Source organism: Corapipo altera, unplaced genomic scaffold (genome assembly GCF_003945725.1).
Source record: "Corapipo altera isolate COAL_440 unplaced genomic scaffold, ASM394572v1 44, whole genome shotgun sequence".
In the NCBI taxonomy this organism is placed as follows: domain Eukaryota; kingdom Metazoa; phylum Chordata; class Aves; order Passeriformes; family Pipridae; genus Corapipo; species Corapipo altera.
In genome coordinates, this window is record NW_020884880.1 from 9,690,586 (window position 1) to 9,710,620 (window position 20,035).

The 20,035-nt window shown below is 38.9% G+C and overlaps 1 protein-coding gene across 6 annotated transcripts in view; it reads left to right on the forward strand.

The window, feature by feature from the left end:
• ITGB8 (integrin subunit beta 8) overlaps positions 1–20,035 on the forward strand; it is a 49,237-nt gene that overhangs the window by 1,097 nt on the left and 28,105 nt on the right. For 2 of the 6 annotated variants that reach the window (XM_027639023.1, XM_027639021.1), the window contains exons 2-3: positions 15,600–15,685; positions 18,319–18,493. In XM_027639023.1, the coding sequence (XP_027494824.1) occupies positions 18,325–18,493 (169 nt within the window). In that variant the 5' untranslated portion in view covers positions 15,600–15,685; positions 18,319–18,324. Of the gene's footprint in view, positions 1–90; positions 268–565; positions 710–3,270; positions 5,115–5,951; positions 6,134–15,599; positions 15,686–18,318; positions 18,494–20,035 lie in introns of those variants that run through there. The other 4 variants (XM_027639024.1, XM_027639020.1, XM_027639018.1 and 1 more) reach the window with 4 other exon arrangements.

The window sequence follows — 20,035 nt, forward strand, 5'->3', positions numbered from 1 at the left end:
ACCTGTGCCGGGCCCGCCGCCGCCCCTCCCCTGGCCCCGCCGCCGCCGCCGCCCCCGCGGGGGCCGGGACTGAGCGCGCCGCGGCGCCGAGACACGGCCCCGAGGAGAGGGAGCGGGAGCGGTGCCGGCAGCGGCGCATGATGTGGGTGCCGCTGCTGGCTTGCCTCACCGCGGGGATCGTCTCCGTGCCCAGGTGCCAGCGCGGCCCTGGAGCCCTCCTGGGGGCGGCCCGGCTGCTGGCGGCCGTGCCGGGACTCTGCCAGCGCCGTAAGTGTCCGAGCGCCTGGGGCTGCTCGCCGTGCCCCGGCTGGTTGGGGTTGCCGCTGGGCTTGGTTCGGGCGCGGGGGCCGTGCGTGGGTGGGGGGCACGGCCGGTCTCGGCGGCTGCCCCGGGGGCACAGCCCTGACAGCCGGGGCCGCCCGCCGCCGTGGGCACACGCTGGGCCGGGCCGGGCCGGCGGGCGGCGCGTACCTGCGGGGAGAGCCGGGCTGGAGCCGCCGGCCCCTGCACAAACTTCACGCCGGCCCGTAGTTTAACTGTCCATCCTGGGGCGTCCACCCTTTAGGGAGCCGTGGCAGCTCCCGGGGAGCCTGCGGGAATATCGCACTCCGGGGTGCTGCGGGTCCTGAAAGTGCACCCTCCGCAAGTCTCCGTGAAGTGGCACACAGAACCGCCTGGGGATTCTACGGATGGACAATGCTTAGGGATGGTAACACTCCGTCTTACGTCGTTTATATGGCATGTAGTGGCAGGGTGAAATAGGGATACAGCTATGGGAAGATTGTCTTCTGTTTACCTTGGGGTAACGTGTATACTGACGGTTCCCCGGGAGCCAGGGTACTGATGATGAAAAAGGTAAATATGGGTAACCCCTCACATTGTGGAATTGCTTCCCAAACCCCCGGGCATCAGTTTTGATGCATGCAGGCTGAGAGCAGTTTGTGCAAATGTACCTTAGGTAGCAACAGCTGATCAGACAGAGCAATCAGGTTAGTCAAGTATTTCATAAAGAGTCTTATTTAACAAACAGTTGTCAGAAAAGCAGATCAAGTTGTCAGTCATCTTTCCGTGTTTTTTTGATCTTGTGGAATAATTGCATTTCCAACTCTAAGCCTGGAGTTGATTTAAAATGTTAACATGTAACCTCTAAAACTAAGATTTACAATGGAAACGATGTATTAGCCTTAAGTTCTTTATTGCATATGTGACAAATTCATGCCTAATTCAGTAGGATTTGCCCAGTGCTATTAAAAACAATGGAATAATTTGTTAACTTTCATAGGATAATTTATTTTGCTTTTTTGGCTTCATATTTTGAATTCAAAACCAAACTAAATGTCAATAGGAAAAATAAAATATATTATTAAATTTCTTATGAAACATGACATCTTGTATGTAGTATCCCAGATTCTTTTTTATGCAGTGCAATTGAGTTGAAAGGCTAATTGAAACTTTATGGAGAGGATGGTTCTGTGCCTGAATGCAGTGTTGTGCTTGCTCATGAGTGTAGCTCCTAGGAACCCACTAGGGCAAGTAATGCATCAGAACAGAATGCCACAGGGGGAGGTTGTGCATGGGGCTTTTGTGCCAAAGGATACTTGCTGCCTTTGTTGTGCTTGATAGTGAAAATATACATGGGTGACACGTCATGGGTTATGTGTTTATTGTGACAACAGCTCTCAGATTGGGCAGACTGTAACTCAGATAGACCTTGTTTTTTCCTTTTCATTTGAAACCTCTGCTAATTCATGAAAGCTGAAAGTCATACTGAATTCCTTCCTTCATACATAATCACTTTACAGGCTAGAGCCACAGTTAAAGTAAGAAGAGTGTTTTGTTTTGTTTTTCTCTGAATGAACATGTGAAATTTTTTGTTATTGTTGCTGTTTGATTTTTACATTTGGTTGTGATAGCCAGTGCAGCACCACCTGGATTCTTTGAACGTCTGCAGGCTGCTCCAGGAGAGAGTCTGGGCAGCAAGTCCATGTACAGATATTTGGCAACACAGCTCTGTTGAAGCAGCCACTCCTCTTTGCTTCTGCACTGACAGTGCTGGGCATGAAGAACAGCACTGAGCTGTTCCCGTGCCATCAGCAAGTTCAGTTTATTTATGTGCAGAGTTGGCAGAACCTGTGTATCTGTGTTGAATCTCCAGTTTTAAAAGTGACTGGAATTAATATGAAATGTACATGGAACTCATAGTCTGTTCATTCTTGTTGGAGCATTTGTGGCTCTTCTAGTTGAAAAATGGAGAGTTTAACGCTACCTGAGGTATTAGTTCTACAAACTGCAGTTTGAGATGTGAGTTACTGCGTGGGGATAAGTAAAGGTAGAATTTGGCCCAAGGTTACAAGGAGCGCAAAAGGAAATCTCACAGTGCTGTAAATTTGCAAGTCCCAAATTAAAGGTTCTGTAAGCTCAGATAAAAAGGGTAGTGTTGCCGCCTTCTACAAAGGGTCCCTTGTTCAGTAAGTCTCACCAAAAGGAAATTTGCAGTTCAGTAAGCCAACTATAACAAATACCTGACATAAGAATGGAGCAAGTTCCATAGGGGTTTCTACAGGTCCCACATTTCTCTTTGAACATTAAAACCTAAAGATGTAAACCAGTGAACTGAATAAAAGCTGGATTCCACAGCGAGAGCATGTGTATGCATTGTGCTAACCAGTTGAGTAATTGCTCACTTCAGTGAAGGCAGTCAATGCCCTTGCCTTCTTCAAAAACTAACCTGTTGAAAACTCTTAGTTTTTACCTGTTGTATAAGCACATGGAATATGTGGAGCTTAAAAACTGAAGAATGACTGCTTGGTCAAGGTTAACAGAGAACATTGGTTCAAATCTCAACAGTGTCTCCAAACCAGTTATAATTAATATTAAAATCTGAAAACTAAGGTATTGGATGCTTTCTGAAATATCTAGGTAGTCATTCCTGTATGAAGCTCAAGTAAACAGAGTTTACTTGAGATGTGCAAGCAGGGGTTGGATAGCATGAAAATCTTTATCCCTGATTTTAGAGTTGGAGAATAGTCACACAACAATTCTGTTACATAGTCATGGTTGACAAGTCTCTGATTTAAATACCAACCATAAAAGCTGGCATTTTCAGTCTTCCTGAGAGTGTCATTTGGAAAGACCAATTAGGGGTTTGGGGAAAGTGGAGGATCTGTGATCATGGCAGGGTCACTTGTTGATTGATATATGCCAACAGCATGACTTTTGATTAATTAATGTTTTCTCATCAGGTCTTTGGTGCTTTTCCAGTCTTGTCACATCAGATTCTCATGTGTGTTCCCTCTAGTTAGAAAGTTTCATAAATCATAACTGGGTTACTTCTCAAAGGAACAAGAAAAGCTATTCAAACCACTCATGGAAGAACAGTTTTTGAAGAGTGGTGGTCAGGAAATGTCCCTGAACACACAAAGATGCACATAAAAAAAGTCCAAAATAAATGATACATCATGTTAGCTTTAACTGGTGTTTGTCTGTTAATTTCTTTTCTGTGCTGGCCCATTTTCTTTTGAGGCTCAATGGAAGAAGCTGAGTTGTATGGGGTACTCAATGCTGAGACAGTTCTGCTTTTCTTAAGGCTTAAAACAATCCAAGAAGAAAAGGAAAAAAAAAAAAAACATTTTTAATTTCCTGAGTCTGCGTGGGTGATCTGCTCCCTAGGGGCACTGGACCATCTTTGGGAAAGCCAACCTTTGGGAACCAGCCTTTGGGAAAAACAACCTGGGTGTTTGGGAAGGCTGTAGGTTGCAGTTCTGAGGAATAGCGAGGGGGAGGTTTGTTTATCTGCACATTGCCCAAGGAGTGTATTATGCCAGTGGTATGCATAAATTTGCTTTGCAAATTGTACACTTCTCATAATCTGTTGCAATTTCATGTCTGTTCAGGGGGTTTATGTGGTAAGGTTTTTTTTATTTTATGGTTTTTACAAGTTGAATGCAACTGGTGTGGTTGCCTGTGTAGTATTTACAGTGCTTTCCTGCCACAGATGTTTGAGATGGGATAAGACTGGGAAAAAAGAGGAGATGGGCAGCTTACCAACTAGAAGAGTGATAACCATATTCTTGATGTTCTGGGAGGGTTGCCTTTATGTCATTTCAGATGTGCTTTTGCTAAGGGGAATTGTCAAGGCAGCCTGAAGATTGCATGCAGAAGGAATACTCTGTGTAGTTGGAAGAGCCAGTTGCTTTTTTTCTGGCTGTTATGCTTTCAAGGAATGGAACTGCAACAACTGAGAAAGAAAGAATTACACCCCATTAGTCAAGAGGCCTGAATTAACAAATTTGATTTTCCATTAAAGTACAATCTAATTTACCTCCTCAGAGCATCAGAAAGATGTCAAAATATGATTTTCTGGAAGCTCAAGAAAATCTTCACCGCATGACCCACATCTGGTTGTATGTTCAACAAGAGGACATTACAACATCAGATTATATTCTCCCTTATACTTTACAGCATGCATAAATGCTGATAAATTTTTCAGGTGCCTATGAAGAACTCGTGATGACTTGTATATGTTGTGTCTTGAATTTGGGACAATTTGTGTTAGTTACTAATCTACAGTAGGAGGTATGAGAAAAGATACATAAGATATTTAATTTCCAAATTGTGTAAGTTGACATAGGCTGCCGATATTTATCAAGACTTCTTCAGAAAGTCATCATCATCATTTCTTGGTTGGAAACTAGGGATATCGCTTCTTTCTGGGTCTCTTCTTCCAAGTAACAAGCAATAGCATGAGAAGAAATAGCCTCAAGTTGTGCCAGGGAAGATTTAGATTGGATATCAGGAAAAATTTCTTCACTGAAAGGGTTGTCAAGCCTTGGAACAGGCTTCCCACAGAAGTGGTGGAATCACCATCCCTGGAGGGATTTAAAAGACATGTGCTGCTTAGGGACACGGTTTCATAGTGGACTTGTGCTGTGTTAACAGTTGGACTCAAGGATCTTGAGGGTCTTTTCCAACCTAAATGATTCTATGATTCAAGGAAGTACTCCTGACACACTCTGAGCCTCCACATGTCTTTTTTAGCCTCACCTCTCTGAAAAGTTCCATGAAGGTTGCACATCATTCAAGATGAAAACTTGGAGAACAGAATCATCCAAAAGGTGCATAGCAACTCAAGTTTTTCATGTATGTGTATCAATTTAGAGGATTAGTGGTGGACTTGGCAGTACTGGGTTAAGGGCTGGACTCCATGATCTTAGAGGTCCTTTCCAACCTAGATGACATTATAATTCTGTTCTATGATTTTATGAACAGGTCTGAGGTAAGAAGCATTAGCTTTATTGTACAAATCAAATTTATGTTACTTACATGATTTTTTTTCACCAATGTACTTTTTAAAAACTGCATATAGAAAACAATAATTTTTTAGATCAGGAGAGGTGTATCTCAGGCAGTGGTTGGGATTTAATGAGTTCTGTCTGGGTAAGAAGGACAAGTGGAATAGCTTGGTGTCCTGAGCTTTAAAGTTTGCTCAGTGTTCTTAAAATACATTAATGACACTAAAATAGTACATTGTGTTTTCAAGACTTATGTATGTGAACTATCCTGTGCTTTTACTGTAACTGTAATCCAGATGTCTTGGTAGAAATTTGGCTTCTCATAATGAAGGTACTGAAAACAAAAAACTGGAGAGGAATATCAGTTCCTTTGTGTTAATAAACTTTTTGTAGTTTGTTGAGGGGTTTTTTTATATATCAAATTCTTAAGGCCTCAGAGTTTCTTGTTCTATTTGCACCCTCCTTTCCAGCAAAATCTTGTCTTCAAAGCTCCTGTATGTCCTACTAGTTGCTGACTTCTGTCTAACCAGTGGAAAGATGTAATAATTCTTTCTCATCTGCTTAAATAGGCGTGATTTATGATGGACAAAGTAGGATATGGTCTCTTATTCCTTTCTAAGCACTTGAACTTTATCAAAATGTTTTTTTTTCTTTTGGCAGTTTACAGAAATGGACTTGAGCTATTTAGTTTAACTTTGGGGAAGGAAGTGGGGCTCTAATGAATTAGTTCACTGTCCACTGTAATGGAACCTTTCTTCAAGAAGAAAAGTAAGCTGCTTGCCAGCCATTCAGGATTCCCCCTTGTTCTGGTGGCAGAACAAGAATAACCCCCTGAGCAAAATGTAAGTGTTTCAAGATTATTGGAATTTACAGCATTAGAAAGCTGCCAAAAAACCAACTTCTAGCTGAGGCTAAATTGGCCTAAATTGAAAACTTTACAAAGCTCATAATTGACTTTTTTCTTTATATGTTTCTCTGCTTCCCATGACTTCATTGTCATATGCCTGTGGTGACTTCTTCTGCTATTATCCAGGGTGACAATAATGAGTCTGAAGTATTTATGATCATCAAAAGATACTGAGACAAAGATTTTAACTATGATTATTGGAGGAGGAAACTTCTGTAGCATCAGGCAGGTGGAATGATCTTCCTGGATGCTCGATTTTTGTTTTTCTTTAGCCTTCTTCTCTGCTTAATGACTAGGGAGTTAAGTTGTTAGCAGCAGTATTTCACTGGATTCAGATCTTGAAGACTTAAGTATTTTTGGTATTTTGCTGTTGTTGTAGCTGTGTTGTGAATACAGCTGCATGATGTATGGTGGCATCACAAAAGTAGTCCAAGTCTGATTAAACCATTAACTGCCCTTTCCAAAATAAATTCTGTTCCTTCTCGGTGTTCAGTGGAATTAGGCTAAGTGAATTCTGTTTGTTCTACTGTACTTGAGAGTACAATTTATTTCCCTGTTATCTCTGCAGGGTGACAAGGGTTAGTACTGTGCTGAGGACAACTTGCTTCTCTCAGATGGGAGCTGCTTGCTGGAAACTGAATCAAGTTCCCATCTTTTTGCTGAAACAAGAGTACCAGGAAATTAGAAAACTTGTGACAACTTACCCTCTGGTACAAATGGCACAAAATTACCTAGATAAAACTAATTACATAAGCAAGCATGCTCTTCCAATCTAACAAAAACTGTTGGAGTGCATTTTGCTGTAATAAATGTTTTGATATTACTTCAAAACATTAAATAAACCACTACCTGTTTAAAACCTTGAATTTCTGGGTTTGAAGTCTGTCCCTTAGAGAGCATTTAAGCTACACCTGCAGGCCATACACATATGTGAATATTTCCTTGAAGGAGCACAAGCAGAATATTGCATTCAAATGGACTGTATGCACCAGTAGTTATAGTTAGTATGTGAGTCTGCATATTTTATAGCCTCAGTCATGTTTTGTGTAATCTTCACCCCCAAATTATAAAAATTTAACAGGCTAAACCTAAAAGGAAGATTGGCCAGTGTCTTTTCCTAGACAGGTATGGTTGGTTTTGAGTCTTTTAATTTAGAAGAAAATCCCAGAAAGTTTTTACCAAATTCCATTTTTCTCAGGGCAAATAACTATGTTTGGAGATTGAAAACCCTATTGAAAAGCAAATTACTGAAACAATAAATACCAAACACTTGGTATTCTAGAAGTCAGTAATATTTTTTTAGATGGCCCTCCTGAATAAATGCTCCTCCCAAACTTGTGCACTACATACAAGTCTTTAAGGAGTGGTGTTTATCCTCTCTGGTACTAGTCTTAACTTTTATTTAATATTGTCGATGTTTTCTCATAGTGAGTATAAACTGTGCTTTATGTATTTAGTGTTTTGTTTAAACCCTGACATGCCTCCCTAATATACACAGGTGCACAACTTTTGGTTTGGGGCTTTTGGTTTGTTTCAGGAAAATCTTCTGTAGAAGCCCAGTTCAGTTGATCATTTTATGTACAGAATTGAGGGACTTGTTCAATTAGGTTTTCAGCTTTGAGAATTAGGGTCTGAAATGCAGAGTTAAGTTTGTTTCAAATCACAGTGTATGCAGATAAAAGAGAGTGAAGTGAGCTGTTTGCATTGCTATGGAAAAAGAACCTGTGGATCAAGTGGTCTATGGTGATACTGCATGGGAAGAAATAGCTCTAAACTATTCTTAGCTGTTGCCCATCCTCTGCACTGCTTCTAGCTTTGTGAATGAAGACACAGTGTCAGAGTGAGTAGTGCTCTTGTGGGGCAGAAAGCAACAATTTGGTGATATTAGATATACAATAAAAAGATAGATTAGGGAGGCGATTGGGGGTTGAGGGCCTGGTTTGAGGAGATGGAGCTATAGAAGATGGTGGGAGAAACACCTTGAGCTTGTCTTTTATTCAAGGTTGAACTACTTAAGCTGGCAAAAGATAGTCATTTGTGTCTAGCTTTTTATCCATCATGACCTCCTAATTAGGTAAAGGCTTTATAGAATACAGAGGAACATACTGACCATTCAGGGTTGTTGATGTGCAACTTGCTACCAGTGCTTACTAATATACAAGAAATTAAATTAGTAATGCTACATGGCAGTAGCCATTCCAGGCTTTGTTCAAGCAGAATGACTGTATCCAAGCTGGCCAACCCCATGGGAGGTTCTAGCAGCTGGAAATGACTGGAATACAATGATTTCTATGCCCGTGTTCCATCCTAGAAAACAGGAGTATTAACACAGCACCGCCTATCTTGAAGTTTCCTTGGAATCAAGGGATTTAATAAAAAAAGGTTTAGGGTCTCTGGTTCCATATGCTTTGCATTTTTATTGGTGCAAAGCTGTGCAATTGGGACCATCAAACCTGTGCCATAAAAGCAAATGACTGTGGGAAATGAGTCTCTTCTAATGGTATAATCGTAGTAAATTTTCCTGTATGTTTTTGTTTATAAGAGACGGGATAGGTTGGTTTCAGAAGTCAAGTAGTATTTGACTCATTGTTTGCGGGCATGTATCGCATCAACAAAATTTAACCATCTCCCGGAAAAGCAGGAAGTTTCATAGAAAGGAGAGGCTACAAGAAAAGTTGGCCAAGAAACAAAAATTGTATTGTGAAAAATTTCAAGGTTACATTGCTTGTTTTCATTCGGTGTTGTGGCTTGGGAACAAAGTCAGTCTGAAGTAGTCAATAGCTCTGTCTCTCACAGTCAAGGCCATGTTCGAGGCTGTGGTTTGAAAGTTGTGTTAGTGAGTCCAAACTGCTGTACCAGTAGCTTCTTTGGGTAGTAGGACCTTTTCCAAAATGCTGTTATATACATCTTTCTGACAAAATAATAATAATAAAAAATTCTGTGTATTGATAGATATATATATGAAAAACTTGAGTTGCTATGCACCTTTTGGATGGTTCTGTTTTCATCTTGAATGATGTGCAACCTTCATATAAGTGATGGAACTTTTCAGAGAGGTGAGGCTAAAAAAGACATGTGGAGGCTCAGAGTGTGTCAGGAGTACTTCCTTGAATCATAGAATCATTTAGGTTGGAAAAGACCCTCAAGATCCTTGAGTCCAACTGTTAACACAGCACAAGTCCACTATGAAACCGTGTCCCTAAGCAGCACATGTCTTTTAAATCCCTCCAGGGATGGTGATTCCACCACTTCTGTGGGAAGCCTGTTCCAAGGCTTGACAACCCTTTCAGTGAAGAAATTTTTCCTGATATCCAATCTAAACTGCCCCTGGCACAACTTGAGGCTATTTCCTCTCATCCTATTGCTTGTTACCTGGGAGAAGAGGCCAACCTCCACCTGGCTGCAGCCTTCTATTAGGTTGTAGAGAGCAGTGAGTTTCCCCCTCCGCCTCCTTTTCTCCGGGCTAAGCAACCCCAGCTCCCTCATCCGCTCCTCATAAGTCTTGTGTTCCAAAGCCTTCCCCAGCTTTGTTGTACTTCTCTGGACATGCTCCAGCACTGATTTTTTTTTTTTCTTGTAGTGAGGGGCCCAAAACTGAACACAGGATTCAGGGCGTGGCCTCAGCAGTGCAGAGTACAAGGGGGTGGTCACTGCCCTCATCCTGCTGGCCACACTATTTCTGATACAAGACAAGATGCCATTGGCCTTCTTGGCCACCTGGACACACTGCTGGATCGTGTTCAGTCGACTGTCGCCCAGCACCCCTTGGTTATCTTCCACCAAGCAGCTTTCCAGACACTCTGCCCCAAGCCTGTAGTGCTGCGTGGGGTTGCTGTGACAGAAGTGCTGGACCCAGCACTTCAGCTTGTTGAACCTCATGTAATTGGCCTCAAAGCCTAGTGTCTGTAATCATTCTCTAGTTACAGAAGTGTCCATATACTTCTTGGGACCTCCATCTCGACGTGCCATTACAGAGCAGAATTATGATACATTTTTTTCTCCAGCATCAGCTACAACTGTAATTTTCTGCCAGGGCTGTCCTAATGCTGTATTGACAGAGGTCTCCCACTTTTCCTTCTCCCCATTTGTCTTTGTGTTATTCAGCTGAAATCCAGTGTCACTCAGAGCTTGCACAATGTGCAGAAAAGAGAGATCTCGGGGTTTTTTGCTGCATATTTTGCAAAGATGTAAACTGTCATGCGGTGCAGATTCTTGCATTATTTTTCATTTTGATGGCTTTCTAAATCATTTTTGTAGCTCTCATTAATGACCCTCATTTTCACAAGGCACTGTGTTCATAAAGTAATGCAGGTTAATTGGGGAACCCCAAAACTATTGGGGCGGGTATTGGCAGAGTTAGGAATGAGAAGCCTCTTCAGTCATCAGGACTTGTTCACTAGTGATTCTTTTCTCTGCATTTATCTAGATGTGCGCATATACTTCTTATTTATATCTCACTTCTATCTCTTGCCTTCTCTGTAACCACATTATGGTTTATATCTTCCAGTATACTCCATTTTTCTTTTTAGGAACACTGTAACTGTTGTTTATTTTTTTGTTTGGCTTAATTGGGTTTTTTTTGTGAGTTTTTTTTTTTACTTGTTTGTTTTAATGGAAAGGTACTTTTACTCACTTGCCAGGTTTAGAGAAGTATTTTCTCAGTACTCAGAATTTGACAGTGCCAATCATGTTTTACACCTCTTTTTTAGGTATCTTCATTTGCTTAGCAAAAGTGTGTCTCTTCCATGCAGAGTTTTAGTTACTGCTGCTTCTCTTGCTGGTAAAAAAACATTTTCAAATCAGTGTTCAGCTTAGGTTCTATCTGAATAGTGAAACTTAAGTGCACAACCATTAATAGAGAAGTGAAACTAATTAACAAAGCCCATATGTAATAAAACAAAAAAAAAAAGAAAGGGAAGAAAAGTTGTTTGGTATTTTTACTCAAGTAATCTTAGGATTTTATTATAAAGCATAATAACTGTACAGTATTCAAGCTGAAATCTCCTTTTCTGGGCAAGGCTGAGTACCCCTTAAAGCTGATTTTTAGACGTACCTTGTAATCTTCTTGGCAAATCTGGTGGTGACATAGTGTGCTTTTAAAGGATGGCGCAAAGGGTTAGAGAGAATTATTGCTTGTTTGGAAAAAAAAAAAAAGGGAGAAAAATCCCTAATTTCAGGATTAGGCTTTAGGATTGGCAGCTAAGCACAGGCACTCATTTTTTCCTTGTAATCTGAGCAAGTAACTGTCAGACACAATAATCATGGAAAAATAATCCCTCTTCTGTAGCATTTTTATAATGCTTTTCGTTGTACCTGCACATTCAGCCAAAGTGAATTGGGAAGCCGTGTGTAGGCTGGGACAGTCACTGTCTGTTCCCTCTGCAGGAGTCATGTTGCTTTGCTCCTTGAAGACAGAAAGGTAACTGCAGTATACTGCATAAAAGCTGCAGCTTTCCTCATGGATGATGCTACACATGAGCTACTGAAGGCCTCATTATCTGTGGAGAAGGACAGCCTGGCTTCTTGCTGCCCTAGAACAAGATTGGATGCAGAATTTAAGGAGAAACAACTCTGTAGAGGCTAGATAATTTCATGTTTTCTTGCTTTAACAAGCGTTCAGCAGTCTGAGGACCATGATCAAGGAGTATAAGCTGCTAGTTATATTTTGGCTCTTTTTTAAGAAAGCAAATGGTACACCCTCCAAAACCAGCACAAACGTGTACCAACAGTGCAGTTGATATAAATCCAAATTCTTGGCTGTACTTGAACGAAGTACTGACTGTTTGAAAACCTGTTTAACATCCCCTCTCAAATGGCAGTGTGCGTTATTGTTATTCCATCTCTGAGATAAATACCCTGATTGTGATGAAGTTACTTTCATAATAAGGAGTCAGGATATGATTATAACATAAATGATGTTTGTCTTGCCTTGATCCCTCTTGTTCCAGATAGTTTAGACTTGCCACACCTGTAATCACTGTAAATAGTTGCAGTCGTTGGAGCACGGTTGTATTTTTCTGGAGGAGGCTGGAAAAGTGTATTATAACCTGAGGTACTCACTTCTTTTTATATGCATATGCCTGTGCAATTCCCAGCACAGAATTTGGCCCTTGTCGAAAATACCTTTTGGCATACATCAGTTATAACTAAGCCAGTAGAAACTTGCCCTTAGCTTTGGCTGAGCAGTAACTCAGTCCTGTCTGGACTCTGTTTTTGGTGAAGTGGCAGGAAAAATCTCAGTTCCTTTTTGAGCCAACTCATAAAAAAATGTTTCTTGCTTTAGCATGGTTTTTTAAAGGAAGCTGAGAAGTTTATACTAAATCAGTTATGGTTTTAGAGTAAGCTTACAAGTAAATAATAAATATTTGGTGAATGAAAGCATGTCCATAAATGTTACTGATATAAGGGTCTACGTACTTGGGAACCACAGTAGTGATGTAACCAGAATAATAAAAAAGAAATTAATAAAACTTTTTCAAGTTTCTCTTTACTAAAAAAAATCCAACTTTTTGAGCCAATGGTACCAAGCTTGTCAATTGCCAATCCATGACTTCATGGTGTGAAAATGGAGCTCTTGAGACTGGATAGTTATCAGCAAAGAGATTTGCATCCAGCAGTACTGTATATCTCATTTGTTAAAGCATTTCATCTGCCATGATCACACTGAAAACCCAAACTGGATTTTAAGATCTTTTCTTCCACTTAGCAGTTTACAAAGGCACACAGACACCCCTATATTTTACCAGACAGGCTGTATTAGTAAACTAAATCAAGTTTCAATAGATTCAATAAACTAACCATACAGAAAAAAAATAGGACTGTTATTTTTCAGTCTGTTTTCCAACGCATTTGTAAAATGGCACATAGATATATACTGCTGTGGTTTTTTTAGCAAGTGCATGTTACGTGGTAATGTTTTATTACATGGTCAATGGCATTTAAAGTGTGCGTTTTGCAGATAGGATTATATGTTTTAAGAAAGGAGTCTCAGATATTTTTGCAGGAAGTTAATTAGGCCATACTTATTATTTTGGCTTTGATTTACTGATTACAAAGATGACAAATTAATTTTACTTACTTCTTATCTGTATAGCAAGAAACACAGGTCTCTCATTTTTTCCTGCCAACTATTTATTCTTATCAGAACAGCTCTGTCTATTGCAGTGAATGTTGACTGGGTAACTTCAACATTCATGTCATATTCTCCCTGTTTTGCCCTGCGATCATCTTTAGCCACTATTATGCTGCCAGTCAACAACTTATGTTTTATCTTGTCCTTTGACACTTTTACTGAATCTGTCACTTTGCTCGCTTTTTCTTGTAATGTTCTTCATCTCTGCTGAGTTTGATATTCAGTTGAAGATGGGAGGGATGTTTGTGTGCCGAGAACAATTACAATCCTTTTATTTTTATTCCTTCAACAACTTTTCGTTCTGTGTCTTTGCATTTTGCTAATACTGTCTAGAAAGGGATCTGTGGCAAGCTCTGCAACCCTGTGCATGTCAGTTCCTACCTGGAATCTTCATCCTTTTTCTCTCATGCAGTATGTGGTAACATTTTCTATGGCCTCCAGGTCTGCTCTTTCAGACTGCAGAACACAAAGTGCAGTGCAATCTTCTTATAAATGCAAAGAAGTTTTATTGTGTCAGTGGCAAATGAGGTTGCTCTCATTTCACAGCCAAGTAAAACTTACTGTGTTTGTTTTTATAACCAAAAAACCAAACAAAAACCTTTTGGATTTTGTCTTGTTCTTTTCTCTCTCTTTAACGACTCCTCTTTTATTTATCTCTACCCACCTCTCCCACCCTTAAATCAGTTTTCCCTATGTTCCACCACCCTCCTAGGCTGCTTTTCAACTTGCTGTTTACATCATGCCTGCATCTCTCCCTTTCATTTACATTTTTTTTCTCACATTGCCTGTATGGCAAAAATTGTCAGCAGCAGTTGATATGAAATAGAAATATAGGTCTGAACTTTGAAATTATTTAAATTGTCATTAGCCTATATGTTATCAGTATAATGCTGCAATTGTGCTGTATGAGGCTTGTTAGTACTGATAATGGTATATATGCTGTTGATAATAGTAACTTGCAAGCTGTGATTAGGTCCTTGGATCAGCAGTCATTCTAAGTGAGGTATTGAGGACTAGCTGTTTATGTGATACAGGATCTCATCTTTGAATGCATAGCTGAAATCAACTAAGTAAAGATTAAAAAAAAAGATATATTTTAGTTCCTAATACATCTTTTCCCTGTGAGAAGTTGCTCTCATTACTCTAAAAAGAGAGATGATTTACATTATTATTATTATTGCAGTTTGGAAAGAAACAATCTGAGAGACAGTACATGTAGCCAAAACTTTGGATGAAAACCAAACCTTTCATCAAACTGTTTTGATACGATTATACACATATTATCACAGTGGACTGCTTAACAGCATTTTGCATGCAGAAATTAATTTTATTTTGTTCCTAGTATATTTTCTAATATGGCATGCCACAAAGCAGTGTTGTTAAACATTGTGCTGTGCACTGAAGGGTCCTATTTTGTGCCTTATATATAACTCTTAGCAGGTGACTTCCACCTTGTTTAGAGGTGCTCTGGTCTACAGGAGACTTGTGATCAGTGTGCTGAAAGGATACACTACTGCTGACATTCAAGTTGAGCTGACCAAATCCCTTGAAAAGACTCTTTTCTTCTCAACACTGACTGCCAAAGTTTCATAGGAAAGAGTAGTAACTTGAGCAATGAACTATAAAACAAAGATGTGAAAAGGATATAAAGGACTTTCCTAGTAGACATGCAAGTAGGCACAATTTTTGCAGTTGTTAGTGCAGAATGATGTGTCTTCAATCTGTGACACATGTAATGTTGGATGCATTTGTATTTGCTTCTGGAAAAAAAAAATCTTCCTCTTCTGGGAAACTATTCATTCCAGAAAATGCAGAGGGTAATATTTATAGAAGGTGAGAAAATATTTTGGGTTCCATGAGGAGTGAATAATGCATGGTTCAGTCAAGTGTAAATGACTTAAAAGGAAAATATCTGTGAGAAGATAAGCTACCTGGTAAATTTTTTCCTGTTAGGCAGTAAATCAGTAAGGTACATGCCAAAGATAAACTTTCACTTCAGAATTATTCTAAATCAGGATTTTAAAAATTCGTCCTTGAGAATGTAGTTTATTTGATCTGTGCATATAGTTCTAGACCATAGATAAAAAAAAATTGCTGTGAGTATTCCCTTACCGGGCTGTCTTTGTTCTGTTTTACTTCTGTTTGAATACATTGTCATCACTCCAAATCTGGTGAAGTAATTTTTTGAAATCTCGGTTTAGAATTACGTATTTTACAATTTCACGTATCATCATAAATCACCAACATTTGGGTTTGTATTTCATTGCAGCGGAAAACAGATGTGCCACTTCAAATGCAGTAACATGCACAAAGTGTCTTGCTTTGGGCCCTGAGTGTGGATGGTGTGCTCAAGAGGTATGTTATTTTGGTTACTTACATTTGACTTTATATTTTAGCTGCTTCTGATCTTTATAACAATAAAAACTTTTAAACTGAGAAAATTATAGTGAGAAATAGCAAGAAAATCTCTAAATGACCCCTAGAGACAGAACCTGAGAAATCATGTGAAATACATTTTGTTTCCAAAGGAGAAAATGCAATCTTTTATTTGGAAAATTGCAGTAATTTTAAATAAAGTGAGAACTGTTTAATGCATTCCATCTGCTTTGTAGGCAACTCTGGCAGACTTAGAGTAGCTTTGACAGTTCAACAGTTTTTGGCTTCAAAAGGAAAATTACTTATCAGTAATCTATAGTGAGTCCTCGCTGTATATGAAAACAAGTCTATACGTATATGTCTACTTCATTTAGCAAAAGGTCATACTAACAGTGGAGTTTACTTTGACTTCACCGTGTATTATGACCCTGTCACAAATGGAAAAAATGATGCTTTTCTTATTTTGACACTTGAAACTATCAGTTCTGAGACTTAGCACAGAAGATAGATCTTAGGTAGCGAGAATTATTCTGAAATTGTTATTGCTTTGCAAACTTGTTGGAAATTTCTGATATTGTTTGACAGAAAAAAATCCCCACTCGATAGCACGATTCAGATAAGGCTGGACCATCTTAAGTACTTCAGAGGCGCAAGGTTTTGAAGAATATCACTGACAATTACAAGCTCATATGCTCTTTAAGGTCACATGCAAATTATTGGTAGTAGCTTTCACGTTAGCGCAGAAGGTAGATAAGTTCCTAGGGTGTGTCTGGAGGAGATAAGGAGTGTAAGGCATAAGGCACTAGGTAACTTTATCTGAGATATTGTGTCTTGGAACAATTAACTTAATCTGCAGGAGGTATAAGGATAAGTAATGCAAGGATAAGTGGAGACATGAGGGCTTGTTTTCCAAGAGGAACCTTAAGGCATGTGTAGATGGCACAATGGATCAATGTTGAGAGGTTCATTATTGTGACCTCATGTTCTGTCTTACAAAGGGCTCAGTTTTATCCTCCTCGCTCTGCATTTATCACAGAATAGCATTTGCTAATTTTCCAATGCTATGGAGCCGCAATAGATCTCCTTCTAACTAGGTGCACAGATTTGACCAGGTTTCAATTCTGCTTCACTTCTCTTGCATAACTTCTCAAGTCAATCCTGAGAGCTGTTCATGAAAGCCAAGGCTTTGTCGAAACCTCTTAGACAGCTGGTTCACCTACACAACATTCATGGTTGTGGAATGGCAAAACCCGTCTTAATGCAGATAGAAATATTCCAGAGTAAAGTTACAGAAGCAGTTTCAGCTTAGCATGCTTGCTTCATCTGAACAATATTTTTAGTGAGAAAATAAGGCCCGAGTAACCCTTGAGATGCGTTGAATTTATACCCACACACAGTGGATTTCAGAAAATGCTGCAAATCTATCAGCCATTACTGATAACCATGAGAGTAGCTAAATTCTTTACACATTTAAAAATCTACTTTTTTGAAATATATATGTCCAAAAGGGTATATAAATAGCAGTAACCTAAAAAAATAGTCTCTGTTTTCTACAATAAAGAAGATTATGGAAAAAATATGTCAGAGGTAGACTACAAAAATCATTTGAAACTTGAAAAACAAGATAGATGACTGTCAAATCTCATTCTTCAGGGGCTTATTCTGATCTTTTCAGGGCCTAGATGACTATTTATTATCTACATAGAATTGGCTGTAGGCATTTTCGGGTTGTTTATTTTACCCATTTGCCTCTGAAATATCAGAGATTGTCCATTGTTTGGTCTCCAGCTGTGGCTCAGATGGACCAATACTTTGAAAGAATACAAAGGATCTTGTATATTTTTTTTCATGGTCAGAATCATATTAATCATCAGATTTGTGATCAGGAAGGAATTTTGTATTGGACCATTCTGGCACAATTTTGGCAACTTTGCCCTGTCAATACAACAAAGGATGGGCTGCTTCTGAGATCATCCTACTACTAATCACTTTTCTGTTGCTACAAGGGCTTTTTGATATTGGTGGCATCTTAAACTGTCCAGTCCTGTAATACACGATTTCCTTTTTCTGGGAATTGAAATGATGTAGTCCAGCAGGTCTTTGGATTTTGTGTAGTGTGATAGACAAACTCAGGTTAGCTAAATCTAAAGCTGGCTTCTGGTGCTACTAATAAATATTAGCCTGAGTAACATTACCAGTGGATTCCTCTGAAAACTAACCTGTTTTGATGTCATGGAAATGACACTTTCTAACTATAACAAATTCATAACATGGCACAGAACTTTTTTTAGAGACTTAGAGGCAGTATGTAGTTTCCTTTTTTTCTAAAGTCGGCTTGTTCTGATTATGCAAGATCCTGTTTCTCTTAAAAAGTTTTGTCTTTTGTAGGAAAAAGTTATTGTGGCAATTAGGTTTAACTTTAATTTAAATATGTCATCATTGCCCTTATTAAAAACATATGGCTTCATGAACTTGTTCTACAATTTTTGCAATTATAGTAGCATATTTTATTGTTTCAAAGACTATTATTTTGTTTTTCTCTTTCCTTTGAAGATATTGCAGGGTTTTCTTCAGCTCGGACTGTTTAGTACTTTTTGTCTCTTATTAAACAGGATTTCATGGCTGGCACAACACAGAAGGGACGCTGTGACATTGTTTTCAACTTAATGAAAAGAGGCTGCCGATCAGATTTGGTTGAAAACCCCACAGTTCATGTCACAATACCCAGTGACCATGAAACAAATACACAAGTGACACCAGGAAAAGTTTCAGTCCAGCTGCGTCCAGGTTGGGTCGTCTCTAACACATTGATATTATAGTAAATTTAGACTAAATAAAATACTTTCAAGTACAGGTGTTTTGTGAAGAAGCATCACAAATAGTTATTTTGAAGAATGGTGCTATAACAATATATTGTAGGACTGTGATGGTGTTGTTCCTATATTCGAGTATGGTCTTCAGCAAGAACTGTTTCTCTTAAGCGTAGCTGAAGGTCAGAATAATGCAGTAAGTGGAGAAGGGATTTTAGTAGTCTTTTCTGTTTTCTGATTTAGTTTCTTGATTCTTTTTCTTTAGCCACTTGCACAAACAGTTTTCCCTTACATGTGAATAAACTACTCCTTACTGAAAATAAATTGAATTATAATTCCTAAATTCATAATTTGATAAACTTCTTGATTATTTGGTTACTTTTAAGATCGTTGACTAAACAACTACAGAGACACCACCGCCATTATATAAGAAAGGACTTCTTAAAGTCCTTCAAAAGAAGACTTTGGTATTCACGGCATAACATTTAATTTATAGAATTTGAGACACTTGGCCCTAATAGAAGTTCCTTTGTGAATCAGAGATTTTCTAGTATACCTCTATTTGCCCTCAGCTGAACTCTAGTTAAGTCGGTGTATGTTCTCTCTCTAAAATAACTGTAGCCAACAGCAGAAGTGGAAGATAATATAAGGGTTATCTTTCATATCATAACTTTTTTTACAGACAATAACTGGAGAAAAATAGTTAAGAGGGATAAGTCTTTGGTAGAAAAACATTAAGTGATCAGAAGTATCTTGATGATCTTCACTGATAATTTTGTCAGTGATAAAAGAAGATAATTTTCTGTCAACTAAAAGGGAAAAAGGATCTGCATGAGTATAAAGCACAAAGGAACTCTGGGTTTCAATCTTTATAATAATAAAACTGACAAAGTAACATCAGCACTTTCTCGCCTTTCCCCACTGTCCTTCCAAAGAAGTGATTGATACTCTGCTTTTTACTGACAAATAGTCTCAGACACTGAGCTAGCTCTAGCTCTGTCTGTAATCACATTTATTTCCAAAGGCACAGTGGATTCATAGAAAAATAGTTGCTTTCTAAAATTTGGTTTCATTAACCTTTTTGCAAGTGAATATTGAAACTAAGTTTGGGGTTCCATATGCTTTGCAGAAATTCTTACATCAGGGAGGCAGAAGACTGAAATTCCAAGGACTCCAGAAGAATAGCTTTTTATATGTAGATATCTTGACCATATTTTCTGCCCCAGGGAAATACACAGATATACAGCTATAGTTTTGCCTCAAAACAGACATTTGATACAGTATAATCATACAGACAAAGATGTTTTTGTTTTGATACTCTTTGGGGTTGTTTTGTCACTGTTTGCATATCCCCAACATTCAGGATTTCTGTGGGAAAAAATAAAAGCTGCATTCAGTATCTCGCTATGTACAAACTGGAGACCTGCAAGAGTAATTTACAAAAAGTAATTCAATTTACTTTGGCAAAGACTAAATACATTAGTTACAGCACACTAAAATTGTTTTCCTCACTCAAGAC